This window comes from Pipra filicauda, unplaced genomic scaffold, assembly GCF_003945595.2.
Source record: "Pipra filicauda isolate LSUMZ 115617 unplaced genomic scaffold, ASM394559v2 scaffold251_size2273266_pilon, whole genome shotgun sequence".
Classification (NCBI taxonomy): Eukaryota; Metazoa; Chordata; class Aves; order Passeriformes; family Pipridae; genus Pipra; species Pipra filicauda.
Genome location: NW_024104367.1, coordinates 1,662,612 through 1,680,971, shown reverse-complemented (window position 1 = coordinate 1,680,971; position 18,360 = coordinate 1,662,612). Strand labels below are relative to the sequence as shown.

The window sequence follows — 18,360 nt, the reverse complement described above, 5'->3', positions numbered from 1 at the left end:
GATACTTGCATTTTTTGAGACTTCATAAGTTTTATTTTCTCTCCTGAAGTTTAAAGAGATGAAGATGCTGAATCCCCCACAGTTTTCTTCGTTCATCCCTACTGCTAAACAGCTTGAGCAGCCTTGTACTATAAAAAGAATAATTGTCTTTCTACTCTGTCCAGAAATTTTCCTAATTTCTAGAATCCACGTTGAATATTTCCATGGTAACAGCACATGACCAACACTTTTTCCATGGTAACTGCAAAAACACAGCTTGCCTTTCCAAAATCCCAGTCACTGCTGTCACAACAGAGCAAAATCTCTTACTGGCATTTCCTCTCTCCTCTCAAATGTTAAGTAAATTGTCAATTTAACTTCATTAGCCACTTTCCCAGCACGCTGCACAGAAGAATCCCACACAACTTCATATTTGAATGAGGGAAAGTGCATTCAGGGAGTTAAACATGTAGATCTACAACCCATTGACTAAGCACTGATGGAAGAGGTGGCAGGGGACAGCTCCTGTTCCATGGAATGCTGTGCTGTACAACAACCAGTGGCCTGATCCAGGTGACAAAATCACAACTACAGTGGTCTCAAACTCAGTGGCAAGGAAACATTTAAAAAGTGTTCCACTGATGCCAGGACACCAGAGAAGTTTGGATTCCGAGGCAGTCTACAGGTAACTGGCAATACAATGTCACACAAGATGGAAAACAGCAGATTTTAGGTTGAACTGCTGCTTCTTTCCAGAAGAACTTCATACAATCCAACAGCAGCACAGGCACCCCGAGGGGTGCAGGACAAGGAGGAATCACAGAATAAATTAAATTGGAAAAGGCCTCTGAGTTCATAGAGTCCAACCTATGACTGAACACCATCACGTCAACTAGACCAGAACACCAAGTGCCACATCTTTCCCTAAACACCTCCAGGGACAGTGAGTCCACCACCTCTCTGGGCAGCCCGTTCCAAGGAGAGCAGGAGGGGCTGCAGGTCTAGAGCAGGGATCCCGTCCAGTAGCCCTGGAGAGACCCTGCTGGAGCAGGGATCCTCCAGCAGCCCAGGGGATATTCCCTGCGAGAGCTGTGGTTTCTTAAAGACCCTTCCAACCCAACAATTCTACGATTCTGTGTCAGAGCTTTTGGAAAACACACAGCTTTCATAACATATGAAAACTAAATGTCCCCTCAACCCATTTGTTTATTTTGTCAATCCATTGCCTGATAGAAATTTCAAAACAAGAAGTCTCTTGGTAGGCAACATCTCATAAGAACACTGTAACAGCTTTGAAGTGCTTTAAACATGCGGAACAAGAGAAAAAAAAACAACTCGAGACAGGAGACAGACTCCGCTTGCTGAACATGAATATGCCTTTTTTTCCTTTCTTAGAAAAAGAGAATTATATTCCGCTAAAAGTAGGCAGAGTTCTAGAAACTTGCTTTCTGCAGCGACAAAGAAGGGGGTAGCACAAGGGCAGACAGAGTTCAGGCAATGGAATCCATTTCACCCTTTATGCTGTGGGTGGGCATTGAGATGCAGCTCTTCCCACGCTCAGAAACATCCTTAGGACTATGACAGGAGAGTCCACAGGTAGCAGCACCCAGGCAAAGTTACTGGGAATGCATCAGCTCCCTGGTCCCAGGAGCAGGGCACAGACGAAACGTCCATTACCTCTGAAGACAACAATTAACAATAACAAATGCACTGTCAGTAAGGATAAGTAAGTGAACTAAAACTGGAAGTTCAATTTAGAATAAGGGTGAATGCATGAAAACGAAGTGTAAAGAAATTCATAATAAAGCCTAGAGATTATTTATGCAGACTTCATTAGATGCTAAAAGTGCCTCAGCAAGGGAACAGCATAACAGGCTGGGAGGTCTATGCCTGTATGTGCCAATAATCAATTTATTGCTCTCTGACTCGTGTTGTTAAGATTTGAGGACTGAAACACCATCTCTACATATCTGTAGAGTGGTTCGTACAACTGATAGAGGCTGAAGCCTTATGGTACTTATATATTGTCAAAAAAACCCAGCCTGTATCACTGAAATTATGAGACAAGATTATTCATCTAGATTAAAAGGCAGTTGGAAGAGAAGAAGGTACCTTAATCTTCTGTAAGTACTAAAGCTGAAATTCAAGAAGAATTCTGTAGGAAAAGTTCTCAAAAATTAAGAATTATTTTTGAGGTTACACAGTGATGAATTTATGGAGGACACAAAAGTGTTTGTAGTTAACAAACCAAAACAAAAGAAAAAAAAACCTCATTTACTCAAATGAACAGTACAACCAAACTGACATCTTCAAACTGCAGAGCCAAAAAAACTTCTTAGAAATGAAGTCACTTCAGAAGATTATTCTGAATTATTAAATGCTAAAAGGCAACCAAGCATAGTAACGTGGAAATGATAATACTGAAACATCTCCTAGGACTTCCATCATCACCATCATCAGCGATACCATTATCCTAATGGAGTCCTCCAGGCTACTCAGTTTCTCAGAAGACCCATCAAGAGTCATTTAAATTCCAAAGCAGGTACCTTTGAAACAGGGAAATATATTGTCTATAAGCTGTATATGTGCAGGAACACTCTGAAGTGGATAAAATCTGGCCATTTAAGCAGAAAAGAACCAAAGTGAGTATGAAACATGCAGTGGTCTTGCATAACAATATGAAAAAATATTCAAGATCGGTGTTTTTAGAAATACGCTATTATTTCTCTGCAACCTTTTTTCCCCAGAGAAAGGAAGGAGAGACCTAAGGCATAGATTTACTTCTCTCTCAACATGTAATTAATTAGTTCCTTTGATGAGTTTATGAATTTAAATACCCTCACACCTGTCTTTAGGTTCCCTATACACAGAATAAATGAACCTTAACATTTTACATAATGAAGTACTCGTAGATTAATTCATTAACTTTGGAAAACATTATCCCCATGTAGCAGGAGCTTTTTTAAAAGCCTGCTTCCTACTAACAAGTTACTGTGGATAAAGCAATCCAGAAAGAGCAGCTTTTGTTCTCATCCCTTTCAGCATCAGGGAAATGCTGGATTTCAGAAATTAAGGTATAATAACTGGGAAGGAGAATCCATCATGCTCATAAGATGAGTATCCTGTTGACCTCTTCAGAACACCTTAGCAGGTGACAGAGACCTTACTGCTTCAGCTCCCCAGGCCTGGCTGTACCAAGCAGACTAAGTGTTTCCTCCTTGTCTTATGCAGTGCAACAACCTCAGAATCAAATTAAATACACATACTGACCTTCCTGGCCAGAGGACCAAGGACATACATAAAAGGAACCCTGAAGCACCCAGCTGAGGGACAAGAGATCCAAAACTTCATTAGCATTTTTAGCAAACAGCTCTCCTGCATGGATCCGCTAAATCTTGGTCAACTGGCTTCAAGACAGAGTCACAGAATCATTAAGGTTAGAAAAGATCTCCAGGATTGTCAAGTCCAACCATCAACCCAGCACCACCACCATGTTCACCACTAAACCATGTCCCCGTATTAACATGGGTTTTTTGAACACTTTCAGAGATGGTGATTCCACCACCATCCTTGGCAGCCTCTTCCAATGCTTTCCAACCCTTTCAGTGAAGAAATGTCTCCCAATATCCAATCTAAACCTCCCCTGGTACAACTTCAGCCCGTTTCCTCTCATGCTATCTCTTGTTACCTGGGAGAAGAGAATGACCCTGGCTCATTACAACCTCCTTTCAGGTAGTTGTAGGGAGCCATAAGGTCTCCCCTGAGCCTCCTCTTCTCCAGGTTAAACATGCCCAGCTCCCTCAGCAGCTCCTCATCAGACTTGTGCTCCAGAGCCTTCCCCAGCTCCACTGCCTTTCTCTGGACACACTCCAGCACCTCAATGTCTTTCTTGTAGTGAAGGACCTGATCTTCTTAATCCTAATTAATGAAGTGTCTCTAGCACACCTGCCCATCTCTTCCAAGCGCTCGCAAAGTCATTAATTCCAAAGACAATAAGCCAAGGTAACTCAGGCTGTGGCTTTAATGGGAAGTACATTCTTCTGCAGTATATATGGCATGTTATTGGGTTGTATTTGCACAAACCCAATTCCCAGCATGGAAACCTATCCAACCCAGACATGACTGCTAGCATCTTACAAAACTTAATGACTGGGTAATAAAATGTCAAATGAAATTCAGCATAAATAAACGGGGAAAAACAATCCTGAACTCATATGTGCAATAAGAGGCTCTCAGCATATCATTACTGCTCAGGAGCAAGATCTTGGAGCTATGATTCACAGATTCATGAATCTCTCAACTCCATGTTCAGCACCAGTCAAAAAAGTAAATGACAAATTGTGCATTGCTGTGTGATTATAAGGAAAGTAATATAAAGCAAAACAAAGAGCATCATTAGGTCACTACAGAAATACATAGATCACCTTTCAAACAGTGTGTACAGCCTTCCTCAAGCATACAGAGCTGAGAGAGCTCAAAAGGCTGATGTGTGAAATAGTTTCCATAAAAGTGACAACTAAGCCATTAGGAATCTCCAGCCTGCTGTGACAATAACCTCAGGAAATTTATAAAATCATGACTGCAGGTACAATGTTTAGAATATGCACTGTTACCTCTTTCATGCAGTACAAAAACCTGGGGATACAAGGACACCAGTGAGTGCAAAGCTGCTAAAAAGTTAATTTAGCTATGATTCCTCTTGCCACGGCACGTTGTACAGTGCTGATGGGAAGAATGAAGAATTTTAGGAAAGAGAAACCCACTAAGGATGACTAACAGTGCCTAAAACCAGAGAAACCATATTCGGCTCTGGAAGCTCCAGAGCTATCAACGGTTGGAGTCCAAAAGCCTAAAGGAAAGCAGTGTCCATGTGCACAATTTAAAGGAAAGCAGTGTCCATGTGCACAATTTAAAGGAAAGCAGTGTCTATGTGCACAATTTAAAGGAAAGCAGTGTCCATGTGCATGATTTAAAGGAAAGCAGTGTGTATGTGCACAATTTCAAGGAAAGCAGTGTCTATGTGCACAATTTCAAGAAAAGCAGTGTCTATGTGCACAATTTAAAGGAAAGTAGAGTCTATGTGCACAATTTAAAGGAAAGCAGTGTGTATGTGCACAATTTAAAGGAAAGCAGTGTCCATGTGCACAATTTAAAGGAAAGCAGTGTGTACGTGCACAGCTTTCCCTGTATTCTCCCACAGGCATCTGCTGTCAGCCAGTATCACAGCCAGGATATTGGACTGGATGGCCATTGATCTGATCCTGCACAGCCACTCGTGTGGTTTTGCTTCCTTTAATCTAGAAAAACATCCAACATTTTTCTTTATGAGACAGTATAGCATCAACACACTCGAATTAGATCAGCAATTTTGATTGATAACTTAGTTTACTTTCCAATTGGATAAGTATATCATCAGAAGCATCAGTAATCTATCCCTTCTGTACTATGTCCTGATTACAAACAGTGTAAAAGGAAACAATTTCAGCAGCAAATGAAAAGAGATGAAAGTAACAGATGCCCTGCTAAGGGCATTACTTTTAAAAGACAAAAGTATTTTGATCATCATTGTAAATGTGGTTGGTCTTCAAAAGAAAAAGGTACCACAGCTACCTTATGATTAAAAGTCATGTCATAGTTGCCATTGATTTTTCTGGCTCTTTACTGTTTTTCACATCAGGCTCCTACCCACCTCTGTAGAAAGTATAGCATTTGTGACATTAAAAGCAATACATAAAAAATAAAGTAGCAGCTAAATTGTCAATATACTTAGCATCTGTAATAACACTTCCAAAGCACACAGAGCACAGAGCACCCACAGACACCAAAGTTCTAACAAAACACTGACATAGATTCTACTCCTTTATCATCACTGAACGAGGAAAGGCTGAATTGCTTCCAGGCTTCAGTTACACAACCTTTCAGAGAAGCAGGAAGCAGAAATAATAAGGTAAAAATGTTCAAAGATTTTGTTCATATATGGTCTCGTAAGAGCTGGATACAGGCAAACAACAGAGGCTCAAATGCATATCCCAAATCCCAAATCCCACAACCACTCGGTGTAAATACAAGAAAAGTGTTATCTCCTCTTCCTCCAGTATTTGTCTGTATGCCATTTCTTCTGAAAAACTGCTGGGCAAGTGCAGTTCCAGAGGTTTTTAGAGACTGGGCAAATGAAGGACATATTAAATATATATATGTATGTATGTATATATATGTGTGTGTATACATATATATATATATATATATATATAAAGCTTTTATGGAAGGGCATTTCCTGTCAAGGGGTTCTTCTCAAAGCCTCGTTTCCTTGGCCTCTCTCTTTTCACAATATCAGGGTGTGCTCTTCCTCCACTATCAGCTTTTTCAAAAGGTTCTAAAGTAAACCTTAGTGCAGCAACACTGTGAGGTTTGTGCAGCTAAGTCCTAAAATATTTTTAGGGTTTTTTTTTTATTTTACAGCAGGGAGGTTTCAAAAACAAAGAAGCCTTTTAATCATTACTAGCAATTAATATAATTTCTGTCTAAATGTATTTGCAGGATAACTCACAGAAATCAGTCCTATTCAACCTGAATAAGCTCTGCATGTAATTATGTTGATTTTTCCTATACTGAAAAAATTTATTTTTTTAAGATCACTTATAATGGTAATACATACCTGCAATTGGATCCTGGGAAAAAATCCAAATACTAATGATAATTTTTTTTTTAAATATAGGAATATCTTGTTTTGTCAAGTTAATTTAATCAGTGCAAATATATCAGGCAATTGAAAAAATACAGAGTAGAACAATTACTTCAGTGAGACAGTGCATTTATCATAAAAAGGAAATCCTTACTACAAGTATCTGGTAATTGTAATTCCAAATAACTCTAATACAAGCAAACACTGAGGCTTTTTTTAATTCAAAATAAGTTTAAGCACATGAGACTTTCTCTACAGTACAAATATTAGAGGAATTATGCCCTACACTTCAGCATGTCACTTCTGACAAAACCACATTCGGCAACAACCAAGAATTCTTCAAATTCTGGATAACTAAATAATCAACCCACTGTTATTTCTCTTTAAAGCCCACTAATATTTGTAAATTATTTTTCTTTGTCTTCACGAGGTAAGGATACAAAGAGACATCAAAAACACTCTGTCAAGAAAGATTTAAAAAGATAGCAGGGCAAGGCCTCGTGGTGGGAAAGTCAGGTCAGACTGTGATGCCCAGAGCTGTCACAAAAATTCCCTCTTCAATCCCTACAGCTCAGCAAAGGGTTGTCTTTGCATTACAAGACACAAATGTACAAACACGCAGCACCGAAGGCACAGCAATCAGAGAAGTGTTTCCCAGAAGTACAAAACGCCATCCAAAACAAGGAGAAATTAAAAACTCACCATCACTGAGATCTTGCAGAAGGTTTTCTTGGCATGAAAAGTCCAGCTTCACTTTAATGTTTACAGTGAATGTTGCAATCTTTCCAGGTTTCAGAGGGAATTGGGAGAGGGTATCTTCTAGATTCCAACTCAGGAACTCCCCATACAGCTTCTCTACATCAAAATAAGGAAATATTTCATGAACATAAGCCCTCCATTAAGGAAGTTTCAGTTTAGAACTGTTGTAAAGAGTATTAATGTCACGTTCTGCTTAAAATATTCAGAATGAAAGTATTAAAAATTAATGTAACACTAGAAAGACAGAGAAGTTACTGGGTACTGACACTGAAGTGGAAGCACGTAGATCACAAAGCTCAAAACATGAATTTGAGTGAAGATCACTACCAGAAAAAAAAACATTGCACAATAGGCACCATTAAATATACACTTCAAATGCAGCCTGAAGGGGTGCTAAAAGTTCATGTAGTTTTGAATCATACAGACTTGAACCCAGGAAGTGTCACATCAGTGCAGAGAACATTTCATCAAAATATTACACCAAACTAAATCAGTTAAATTTCTGAAGCACCTGTAATATCATTATTTAGTTACCTATTGAGCAATGGAGAGGTTTAAAAAGCCTATTTGTTTTAATTTTTTTTATAAAGTCCTTTCTTAAAGCTGAGAAGTATAAAGTGCACAAGACCCAAACATGAAGGTGCTGCCAGACAGGATTAATCTGTTTTAAAAGACATTTGTTTAACTGGTCTATATCAGATGGGGCATCTGTAATTATCAGCTCCTCTCTCCTAAGTCCGACATAATATGAGGAAAAAAACCCCAATATTTACTGTTCATCAATACTGGGTGGGGGCTTCTGTTCTGGTCAGAGTCAACTACTCCATCCATAAATTCATTAATATTTGCAAGACCATGCAACGCTAAACACTACAAAAAGAAGTTTATTAAAACATAAAATAAGCATGATGGTTTGACTGGGAGAATCCTAAAACTGTATTTATTAATTTATTGTAGTAAAGCATACTATCTGCAATGTACACTGGAGAATTCTTCTAAAGGTTCAAACACCATTTGAGCACAGCTTTGCAAAACAGGGACCACTGAAAGTCACACAGTTCATCTCTACTTCATCCCAGGCTACTGGATTTAAGGGCACGTTGATCTGAGGCATCTCAGAACCTTTCCAAAACCATCACTTAAAATCCATGTGTGAGAAAACAGGGTGGGCAGACTGCCCAAACAACTACAACCTAGAACAAAGGATGTCTGAAAAAAAGAAATTAGAATTCCAAATTATGTTGAATTGCTCAGAAACAACTGTCCCCCTTCTAGGGAAGGAGGGGAAAAAAAAGAGAATATTTTTTCATTAACTATCTAAACAACAACAGCCTTGCCTGAAATATATTTTTCTCACAGACCATCAAGTGTTGTCTTGTGCCTTTTCACATCAAATCAATAGTACAGACTTCTTTATAAGGACAAAGATGAGGTAAAAATAAAAAATCCTAATAATTGTGTCCCTAAAGTCACCTCCATCTCATCTAATGATTTAGTTGTAACGATATCACTGTTCTGATTTTCTTCTATTTTCAAGAAAAAAAAGGGGCTTAGTAAGTACAGCAATCTCTACACCCTTTTCCTGACAAGTAGAAAACCAATATACTGAAGGAATGTTTTCCCTCAGCATGAAAAATGAAGGACATATCCCAAGCACTTGAGCACCAAACTGTTTCCAAAATGTGTTTTCATTAACTAGATTTATTTGAAGATACTACAAGTAAAAAGACTTTTGAAGTGAAAATAGCCCTTGCAGATACTCTCTAATTAACACCTGTAATTACAAAAGAAGATCTAAATGCCTGAGCCAAAAGTTAAGCTGCAGAGAATGATCTTGTTTAGGTTTATCTGACACTAGTTTACAGTTTAATAATGTTCACCTTGTTCAGGAATCATTATTATGGTAAATTATACTTTGGCTTCAGGTCTTTCAGTTCAGTGGGAGACTAATTTGAGGCAAGCCTGCATTCAGTTCTTTCTCGAGTCTTAAAGTTGTGTTTAGCAAACACCTGATGATACAAGCAATTGTTAGTCAAGAGCTTAATTCATCATTTCACTGGATACTAAATCACTAAAATTGTAACAAATACCATATAACAGCTTACCCACAACCCAATTTTAGCCTACTTTAAGCCAATCTAACTCTTAATAGATTTTAAAGTCTACCAAAAAAAAAAAAAATCCACGCTGACATTTTGCATAGAGAAACTCAATAGAAAGGTCTTTTGAAATCCCAAGAACCTCGATTCCTCAATTCTTTTCAATCTTAAGTCCCCTGGTAAATCTGGCTTTTTGCACCCCAAAATAACAATCAGTTCTGAATGCACAGGCATTGGCATTTATAGATCTTAACTTCCCCAAGACCTTGTAGACAGCAATGAACTTGCAGGACTTGTTACATTCTTCACAATGTAAATGTATCCAGCAGAGTTTCCTCTTGAAAATTAGCAACTATCCCTAACAGGAGGGAAAAAATGCTCTACATTCATGAACCATTTGCTCTAATGAGTGGAAAAAAGAGTTAGTAAGAATCATGCAAGATCCTGATCTCAGTCAGTCGGTGGGGGCAGAGAGGAAAAGACTTGAGCTGGGAAACCCAGACAGTGAAAGCAGGGCAGCTGGATGGGGCTGGATTACCCACACTCCTTGTCCTGCCTTCATAAGGATGTTTGGACTAACTGGACAAAAGCCTTGCCTGCATTCACCACTCTCCATGGAACACAACCCCACTCCAATTTGAGTTTATTTTCTTTAGCAAAAAAAAAGGTAAATAGATCAATTCCAGGATATCCACAGTTCTTCAAATGGGTTGCCTGGACCTCAGAGCAGACTTTTCATTTATGGTCTGGCACAGCAGAACAGCTGAGGCTGTGGGTAGATGTGTTCAAAGACCACAGGAAGAATACAGGTGAACTTATTTCTCTATTTAAATTCCAGAGGTCAGTCACTTCTAAGAAAGGTCAGTGAGGTTTTCCTTCCCGATTCAGGCTCATTCAGCATGTGTAGCTGGTCTAAAGCTAAGAATGCCTGGTGTGCTCTTCTCAGGGCCTCAAGATGAAAACATCAGTGTTACATTTGCCCCTGAATGAATCAAATAGTTGGGTTCTCAAAGCCTTTGAACTGCACTCCCTAATTGAGACATAACAAGCCTCTGACAAGAGTTGATTGGAGCCAAAGGGTGAGACAGGCATCCAGCTTTGCATGTCATCTTACAAAAAAAAAGGATTGAACTGCTGAGGGACAATACGAGGTAACACAGAGTTCACCTTGACAGCGTGTATGTGTGATGTCCAACCCACAGACACCACAGCCTGGCAGACTGAGTGGTGCAATGAGACACTAAGAGCCATGACAGACGTGTCCATTGTGGCAGCATGACAAGCCCCTTTTGCTGATGTGCCTCAGGACCTGCTCCAATAACACACAGCTGCTAAAGGACTCAAAAACCCTGTGATGTCCTCTCTGAACTGCACAGGGTGAGCTGCAAGTTCTGCTCATTTATCTGAGGGATAGAGTGGAAAACCCAGAGAACTGAACCTGAAAGTAACAGAAGAGAGGAAGCAAGGAAAATCAAGTGTGAAAGTCTGATCTCTAGAGGTTCTCATTAGCAAAACACCACTGAAAACAATGCCAGAAAAGTCGGCTTCCTCCAGAAAAGCGACTGACTGTAACAGCTAACATAACAAATGAGGGAGGTCAGGTCACTAATCCCATCCAGTAATTCCAAAAACAACAAAACAGAATATTTGCTATTTTGCAGCATTCATCTTTGTGCTAAAAGTTGTGGCCCCAGAAAGAAGGTAGGGAAATGGAAGGCAGGCAGGCAGGTCTGCAGCAGCTGCCAGAGATTTATGAGGAACTGCCAAGACTGAAAGAACCAAAGCAAATCAGGTGAAACAAGGGATGACTGAAAGCTCTTTTTATTTGGTTGAAATCAGACAATTTCTCATGGGCTCCCAAGGTGGCAGGCAAGCCATGGTCAGGCAGATGAAAGAGTCTAACAGCTCTCAAGATCTTGAGCAGCTTAAATCACAGGTACATTTCAGCTGAGGACTAGTAAAGAATATCCAAGAGAAAACTTCTTAACGTACTACGGACAGTCCGTAAGTGTCTGCATATGCTCCCAACTTCATGTGTGGTATCAGGAGTTTGTGTTGCTATCAGAGATGGTTTAATGTTGTACCCCCATTAGTTCTATGCATGTAGCATTCACTGACCAAAAGCAGCTGCTGATGCTACAAATCTTTTGTTCCCTGTTCATCACCAGAATCCCATGTCACTGTACAATGTTTTGTACCAATTTACGATCATAACTAAAATGGAACAGAGCCCATGAAAAAAGGCAAAGGTCCATCCCCAACACATGAATGACACTGACCTGTTGGAACGAGTCCAGAGGAGGCCACTGGAGCCCCTCTGCTCTGGAGACAGGCTGGGAGAGCTGGAGCTGCTCAGCCTGGAGGAGAGAAGGCTCTGGGTAGATCTTAGAGCCCCTTCCAGTATCCAAGGGGATACAAGAGAGCTGGAGAGGAACTTTGAGGGCATGGAGTGACAGGACTAAGGGGAAGTGACAGGACAAAGGCTTCAAACTGACAGGGAGCAGGTTTAGATTGGATACTGGGAAGAAATTCTTTACAGGTGAGGGTTGTGAGGCCCTGGCATAGGTTGCCTGGAGGAGCTGTGGCTGCCCCATCCCTGGAAGTGTTTGAAGTCAGGCTGGATGGGGCTTGGAGTAACCTGGTCTAGTGGAAGGTGTCCCCGCCCATGGCAGAGGAGTTGGATCTTTAAGGTCCCTTCCCACCCAAACCCATGATTGATTCTATGATCCTCTGCAACACCTACATGCAATCACATTTGAAATAACATAATTATTACATGCTTAATGTGGACCATCAGTTCTTTGCCATGGACAGCCTTTTCCAGCACTTCATGCTGTACCCACAACACAGTCGTGTAAAAAGTTACAGTTATTTCAGGCTGTATTTTCCTCCACTAACATGGCTCACCTCGAGCAGACAGTTCCAAATACAGGGGTGCATTTCACTTCTGTGAGACAGTGCAAAAAACTGAAGATTCTGCCTGACAGGACCTTGGATCAGCTAATCCCAAGTTCTGCTTTCAAAAGAAGGTTAAGATGATTTCCAGCGGTCCCTGCCCATATGGACATTTATGATTCTGTGATTCTGATGGCAGAGTTCTCACACTCTCTGAACAAGTATCACTCAGTGCATCTCAAAACTCACTCTCATTTCTCTTTTTCTGAGACAGTGATTCAAGTGTTATGTATTTGAGGATGCATGATTATAGCTTATAAATCAGAAATTTTCCTTTTTCCGATAAAGAAACATTTCATATAGAGAAAAACAATACAGGATCCAGTACAATTAGAAGTTTTACTAAGCTCATAGCTGAGTCTATCAACTCTTCTCCTTTTTCCCCACTGTTTTTAACAAAAGTTGTAATGGAGAGATGATTTTAAAGTTGACATGAGTCTCTTTTTCAACATTCTGAACCAATTAACTGTGTAACATTCCGTACAAAGAGTCTGAATAACATGTGACTCATGTGCCCATATATTCCAACATTTAATACATTTCATTACATGACATTCCCCATTTGAGTGCTCTCTTTGATTCTTCCATCCCATACATCCAGCACCCGGCACAGGAGGAGCATGTTGGAATTACTCAAATAAGAACAGTAAGTCATCATACGTTTCAACTTGTAAAATTATTCCTGGTAACAAGTCTCAGACCGAAAATCTATTTTGAGATGATTGGCAACTCCTGTTCTCTCAGGTTGCAGAGAAGAGGATACTCTGTTATAAAAAAAGTCATGAGCTTGAATACTGAAATGAACAAAAATCACAAGATATCACACTGCATTTTAATGCTCTGGCACTGACAGAATAAAACCTGCAATAAAATAAGGTATTTCTACTGTCAGTAAAGATTATGTTGCTTGTCACCTGTAGTTCTTCTGTTAATATCATTCTCATAACAGTGTCTCAGAGGACAAACCAAAAAAAATAAAATACATCACAAAACAAAAGCAGGATTCACCTATCAGACTACTTTTTAATACTAACAAGGAAAGAGTATTTAAAGAGAATTAAGTGTACACAGGGAATGTGCTGTATTTCTTCCACAGCTTCAATTATTCTTTTAACTCACAATAGCTTGTTTTATTTATTGCCTTGCCTTTTGAAGTCTTCTATCCCATTTTTTTCTTATTGCTCACTGAGTAAGACCGAAATATGCTTATTTACTTCCACTCCCTCAAGTAGGACAACATTACTGCTAATGGTAATTTATTTAATGAACTAATCAGCATATTTAGACATAAGGAGAAAATAATTTAGACACAATATTCTTCCTCTTCACTAGCTATTGCCTGAGGAATTTCTCCCCAAGTAACACTAAAAAGAAATACAGATTTCCAAAAAGCAGGTGACCTTTTGGCATACAGATGGTTCTACAATTTCTTTCATTTTCTTTCTACATTTTCTTACATTCTCTTTCATTTCTATGGTAAAATCAAACCGAATTATATCAGTTCTGTAACAAGGACTATGATATTTAGTCTAAAGTGAGCTGGAAGTATAAAACAACTAGTTCCCCTTTTATTAGAGAAGTGATCACTATTACTTCTAAATATATATCAGCATACATACCCTTGGTGTTGACTGTTTTTGCTGTGACCTCCAATTTCTCCAGTGGTTCTGTTCCAATATTTTCTAATTTAATGATGAGCTGCTGGGTCTCTCCATTGTAAAGCTGGACAGACACATTAGTGGAGATTTCATCCCCTGAAGAAGGCTGAAGAGTATGAGCAGACCTACAAAATGTGACACACAGACAAACAAAATACTGTGAGGAAAATGTTAAAAGGCCATTCAAGTTACTCTGTTAACTATTCTTTGAAGACTCAGAAACTACAGCTCTGAAACTCTGAAGATTAGATATAATTTTCCATTCTCATTTAAGTCAGGGTCATTTTTTAAAACAAAAGTTAATGATTTATGCATAAGACAAGTCAGATTTCAAACAGTATAAAATATGTATTCCTAACTGTGAAAGCTGGTTAAAATTGCTGCAGAAACTGTAAGAAAGGGAAAAGAGGAAAAAAAAAAAAGAAGAGCAGGTCATTACAATGAGCAGTTTTAGTGGACAGTGCAGGGCATGGACCTCATGGGAGAAAGTCCCCATGTGAAAGGTGAAATAGTGACTAGAAATGAACTCTTTAGAGCAGGAAGGAGGGATGGAGGTCGCAAAACAAGACAGATGGGTAGAGGTCCCTGACTGGATTTTTTGTGTCAATGCAAAGTGGTCAGAAGGACAAAAGCTACTGAGATAAATGACCAATAAATCCGTTGGTAAACCCAGGTTCAGTAACTTCCTTTGGCAGGTATTCCTGCTATCCTTCCCTTCCACCCTCTCCTCCCTTCCCACAAGATGAGCAGCCTCCACAAACAGGAGCAGATTTCAGTCTTTCAGAGCACATCCATGACAAGGACTCAAAACAGGGATCTTTTGATCATTTCAAATGTACTGTCACGGACCGTTATCATTGCAGCACTCTGGAATCCGGGCGTGTGGAGGGACAGGAAAGAAGGAAGTTCTCCCCTCATGCTTAGACAAAAGTATCAGGGAATTGCATCCAAAAAAGCAAAACAAATGGTGCTTTCAATTGCTGTATAAGTGGACATGTATTTATCAGTGATTCTTCTTCTGGATAGAATATTTTTCTCTCTTTTTCTTTCTTCTGTAATAATTGCATCTGCACTAATAATGATTCCTGGATGGGATTGGTAACACACGGGATTTACAAACAGTAAATTCTTATTACTTATTACAAAGAGTAAAGTCTTATGGACTCCTCTTTGCCCATAAACAAGGTTTTGAGCATAACAGTATTGCACAGTTATTTCAGTATATTAGGAAGTGCTCAGCAAGAGAAAAACCTCTAACACGTGGTACACTGGCCTGCAGCTTCCAAACTTTCTGTTCTTGTGAAAATAACTGATATTTGTCCTAGTTTATCCATATTAGAAGTCTTTCATTATTTTATTTATAAATTTGCCATTTCCTTCCCTCAATTTTCGTACTTTATAGATTTTTTCCAGCAAGACTGTTTTACTCAGTATTATAATAATTCAATATATTAATAATATATATGACACATATATATTTAATATATGGCACAAATACATTTATTAATTTATAAATAATCTGTATATAATCTATAAATAATTATAGATACATATAACAATGAAAAAATATACAAATAAAATTATTCCCAACCCATAACAAACTTCATTGCAGCTCCTGCTAAACTGTGCTTATTTAATTGATCTCCCATGACACAGATCAACAAGAAAAATATTTTACAGTTCTAACAAGACATTATGGTCTGCCTAGGAAGGCCTGGAATTACTATTGATATGACTATTCCACTAAAATTACTATTAGGTCAGTTGCTGAAGAAATTATAGACAGTTATAAACCCTTGTCATTTCAAACAAACCTTTTCCTACATACCAGCAGTTTCTCCTACAATGAAGCAAGGCAATAAATACAGCAGCAAGATTATCTCAAATACTTCAAAAATAAATACATTTTTCAAAAAATTAAGAAAAGTCAGCTCAGCTCCAGCAGATAATGTTCCACATTATCAGCTGAACATATACTGAGAAAGAGCAGATATTATACACATTTAAGAATATTTGAAGTCCCTCTGTATTTCAATAGCCAATATTAATTTTGATTACAGCCAAACCACACAAATTCCATCTCTAGCAGAATTTTTAGAGGGAATTTACCAATATGTAACCCAGCTGAAGCATTTTATTATTTTGCTGTCTTCATTAGGGTATTACTTTCATAGTTTTGTAATACAGTGCCATCAACATGGCCCATCCCACACCAGGAAAGAAGAATTCAGCATGGAAAAATTGGAAAGTCATGGTGAAGAACACAGTAAAATGAATTTAAAGACATTTACACATATATACACACATATATAACTTTGTATCATACAATACTGATGATCATCCTAAGGATCATAAACAGAGCTGAGATTTTCCAAACAACAGAACAACCCCTGTGGCACTTGAGCTATTAAGGCAGTAAGTTACAAAAGGCTGTTTTCTGCTCCACAGCTAAAAGGAATATTGTTTAAAAAAAGAAAAAATATAACAAAAAATACCCTGAAACACTGTACTTTTACAACTCTGTCAAACAGCAGATGGATGGCAGGACTCTGAGATATCATGATCAACATGTAGCTTAGTAGGTGAATGCTCTTGCACCTTGAAGAGCTTCAGAAATGGAACTGAATCAGTGCCTCACCAGGTGTCTCCAAAATCCAGGAATTAGTCAGCCACATTCTTCCCAAAAAACCAAAAAGCTCACAAAACCCACACCAACAACCCACATGTGGTACTACTGTGTCCTTTTGGGTGAATGTATAAGGAAGGTATTTTAGTTGATTCTCCCTGTACCTCTAAAACCTATTTCTTCTGTATTATGGTATTGAGTTTGGGCCCCTCCCGAACCACAGAAATATTGATTTATTGAAGCAAGTCCAGAAGAGGGTTGTCAGAATGATGACAAGGTCAGAGCATTACACAGAGTTCAAGTTCAAAGAGCTGGGTTTGTTCCATTTGAAAAAAAAAGATCTAACATGGATTACCTCTTCGAGATTTTATGAATTTGCAGCCTTTAAGGGATTAGTTCTTTTAAAAGCATGACTTTAATAATGACTAACCATTACACTCCCTCAGTTAATTAAATCTCAAAGTATTTTCTATGAAATTCTATGGTTTCAGGAAGTGAAAAAAAAAGGTTTATATTCTAGACTAAACAGCACAGGTATAGTTTATGCCTTAGGTTACTAAATCACTGATTGCATATGATCGAGGTTTTATTCAGCATGTGAGTAACATTTAAATAAAACCACATAAAATCACCATTCAACCTAATTTCTCACCTTGGAAGGGAGGTGCTGATCTGCAGCCTTGGCAAAGCTGGAATGACTTCAACAGTGCAGCCATTGGTCTTCACTCCCGGCAGATTGTCCAGAAGGCAATCACTGAAGACTCCAAAAACTGAAGTATGGTAACCTGATGTTTAGAAGAAAACACCAGCATGTTGTGAATTTTATTTTTTTCTTGAAAGGTCTAAAAGTACTCAGATTACTGGGAGACTCTTCACAGCACACAAAATACGTACAAGGTTCATTTATAACCACACAACGACATACAAACAACACACATGTACAGCTCTGCACCTGTGACATGTCAAATAAAAGAAATTGTTAAGAGCCTGTGATTTTTGTGCATTCAGTGCAATATGGTAAATTCTGTGGAATTTTTCACAAGATCAACATCACAAGTCACAGTACAGAGACCACTATTTTATACCTCATCATCAATTCACCGGTGCACATAAAATGTGTTACCCTTCAACATATGTTAACAATTTCCTATTTCCTCCAAAAAATATTTATAGGAAAGAATCTCAACTGTATCCAGAAGGATAAAAGAATCCTAAAGGAAATTATTAGGGAAAAAAATATACATGCACACACACAGAGACATCTGCCACGAAAGACCAAAACTTACCCTCTAAAAGTTCAATTTAGTAGAAAAGTACCTGTGCACCCAATTCCTTACCAGGCAATATTTATGAGCTATATCTGAAGGAAAATTTGATACACTGACACACAAACAGCTGGCAAGTACCAAAATCAACTCCTCTACTTGCAGCACATTTTTAGTATGTGGGACTAAAAGCAGAAAACTACAGCACGAATGTTCTGAATGCTTTGATGCTGTTCTGTATTTACTGAAATAGTTTCTGAAAAAAAAATCAAATGAAAAATCGTTTTATGAGCAGACAGAAAAGCACTTAAGAAAAACTCAGCGAGAAAAGAGTTTC

The 18,360-nt window shown here is 38.6% G+C and overlaps 1 protein-coding gene across 4 annotated transcripts in view; it reads right to left on the bottom strand.

The window, feature by feature from the left end:
- The window catches only part of TRAPPC9 (trafficking protein particle complex 9), a 459,395-nt gene that overhangs the window by 379,048 nt on the left and 61,987 nt on the right, over window positions 1-18,360 (bottom strand). For all 4 annotated transcript variants that reach the window (XM_039382029.1, XM_039382027.1, XM_039382031.1 and 1 more), the window contains exons 14-16: window positions 17,411-17,543; window positions 14,094-14,257; window positions 7,364-7,516 (exon numbers count right to left, since the gene is read on the bottom strand). In XM_039382029.1, the coding sequence (XP_039237963.1) occupies window positions 7,364-7,516; window positions 14,094-14,257; window positions 17,411-17,543 (450 nt within the window). The remainder of the gene's footprint in view (window positions 1-7,363; window positions 7,517-14,093; window positions 14,258-17,410; window positions 17,544-18,360) is intronic.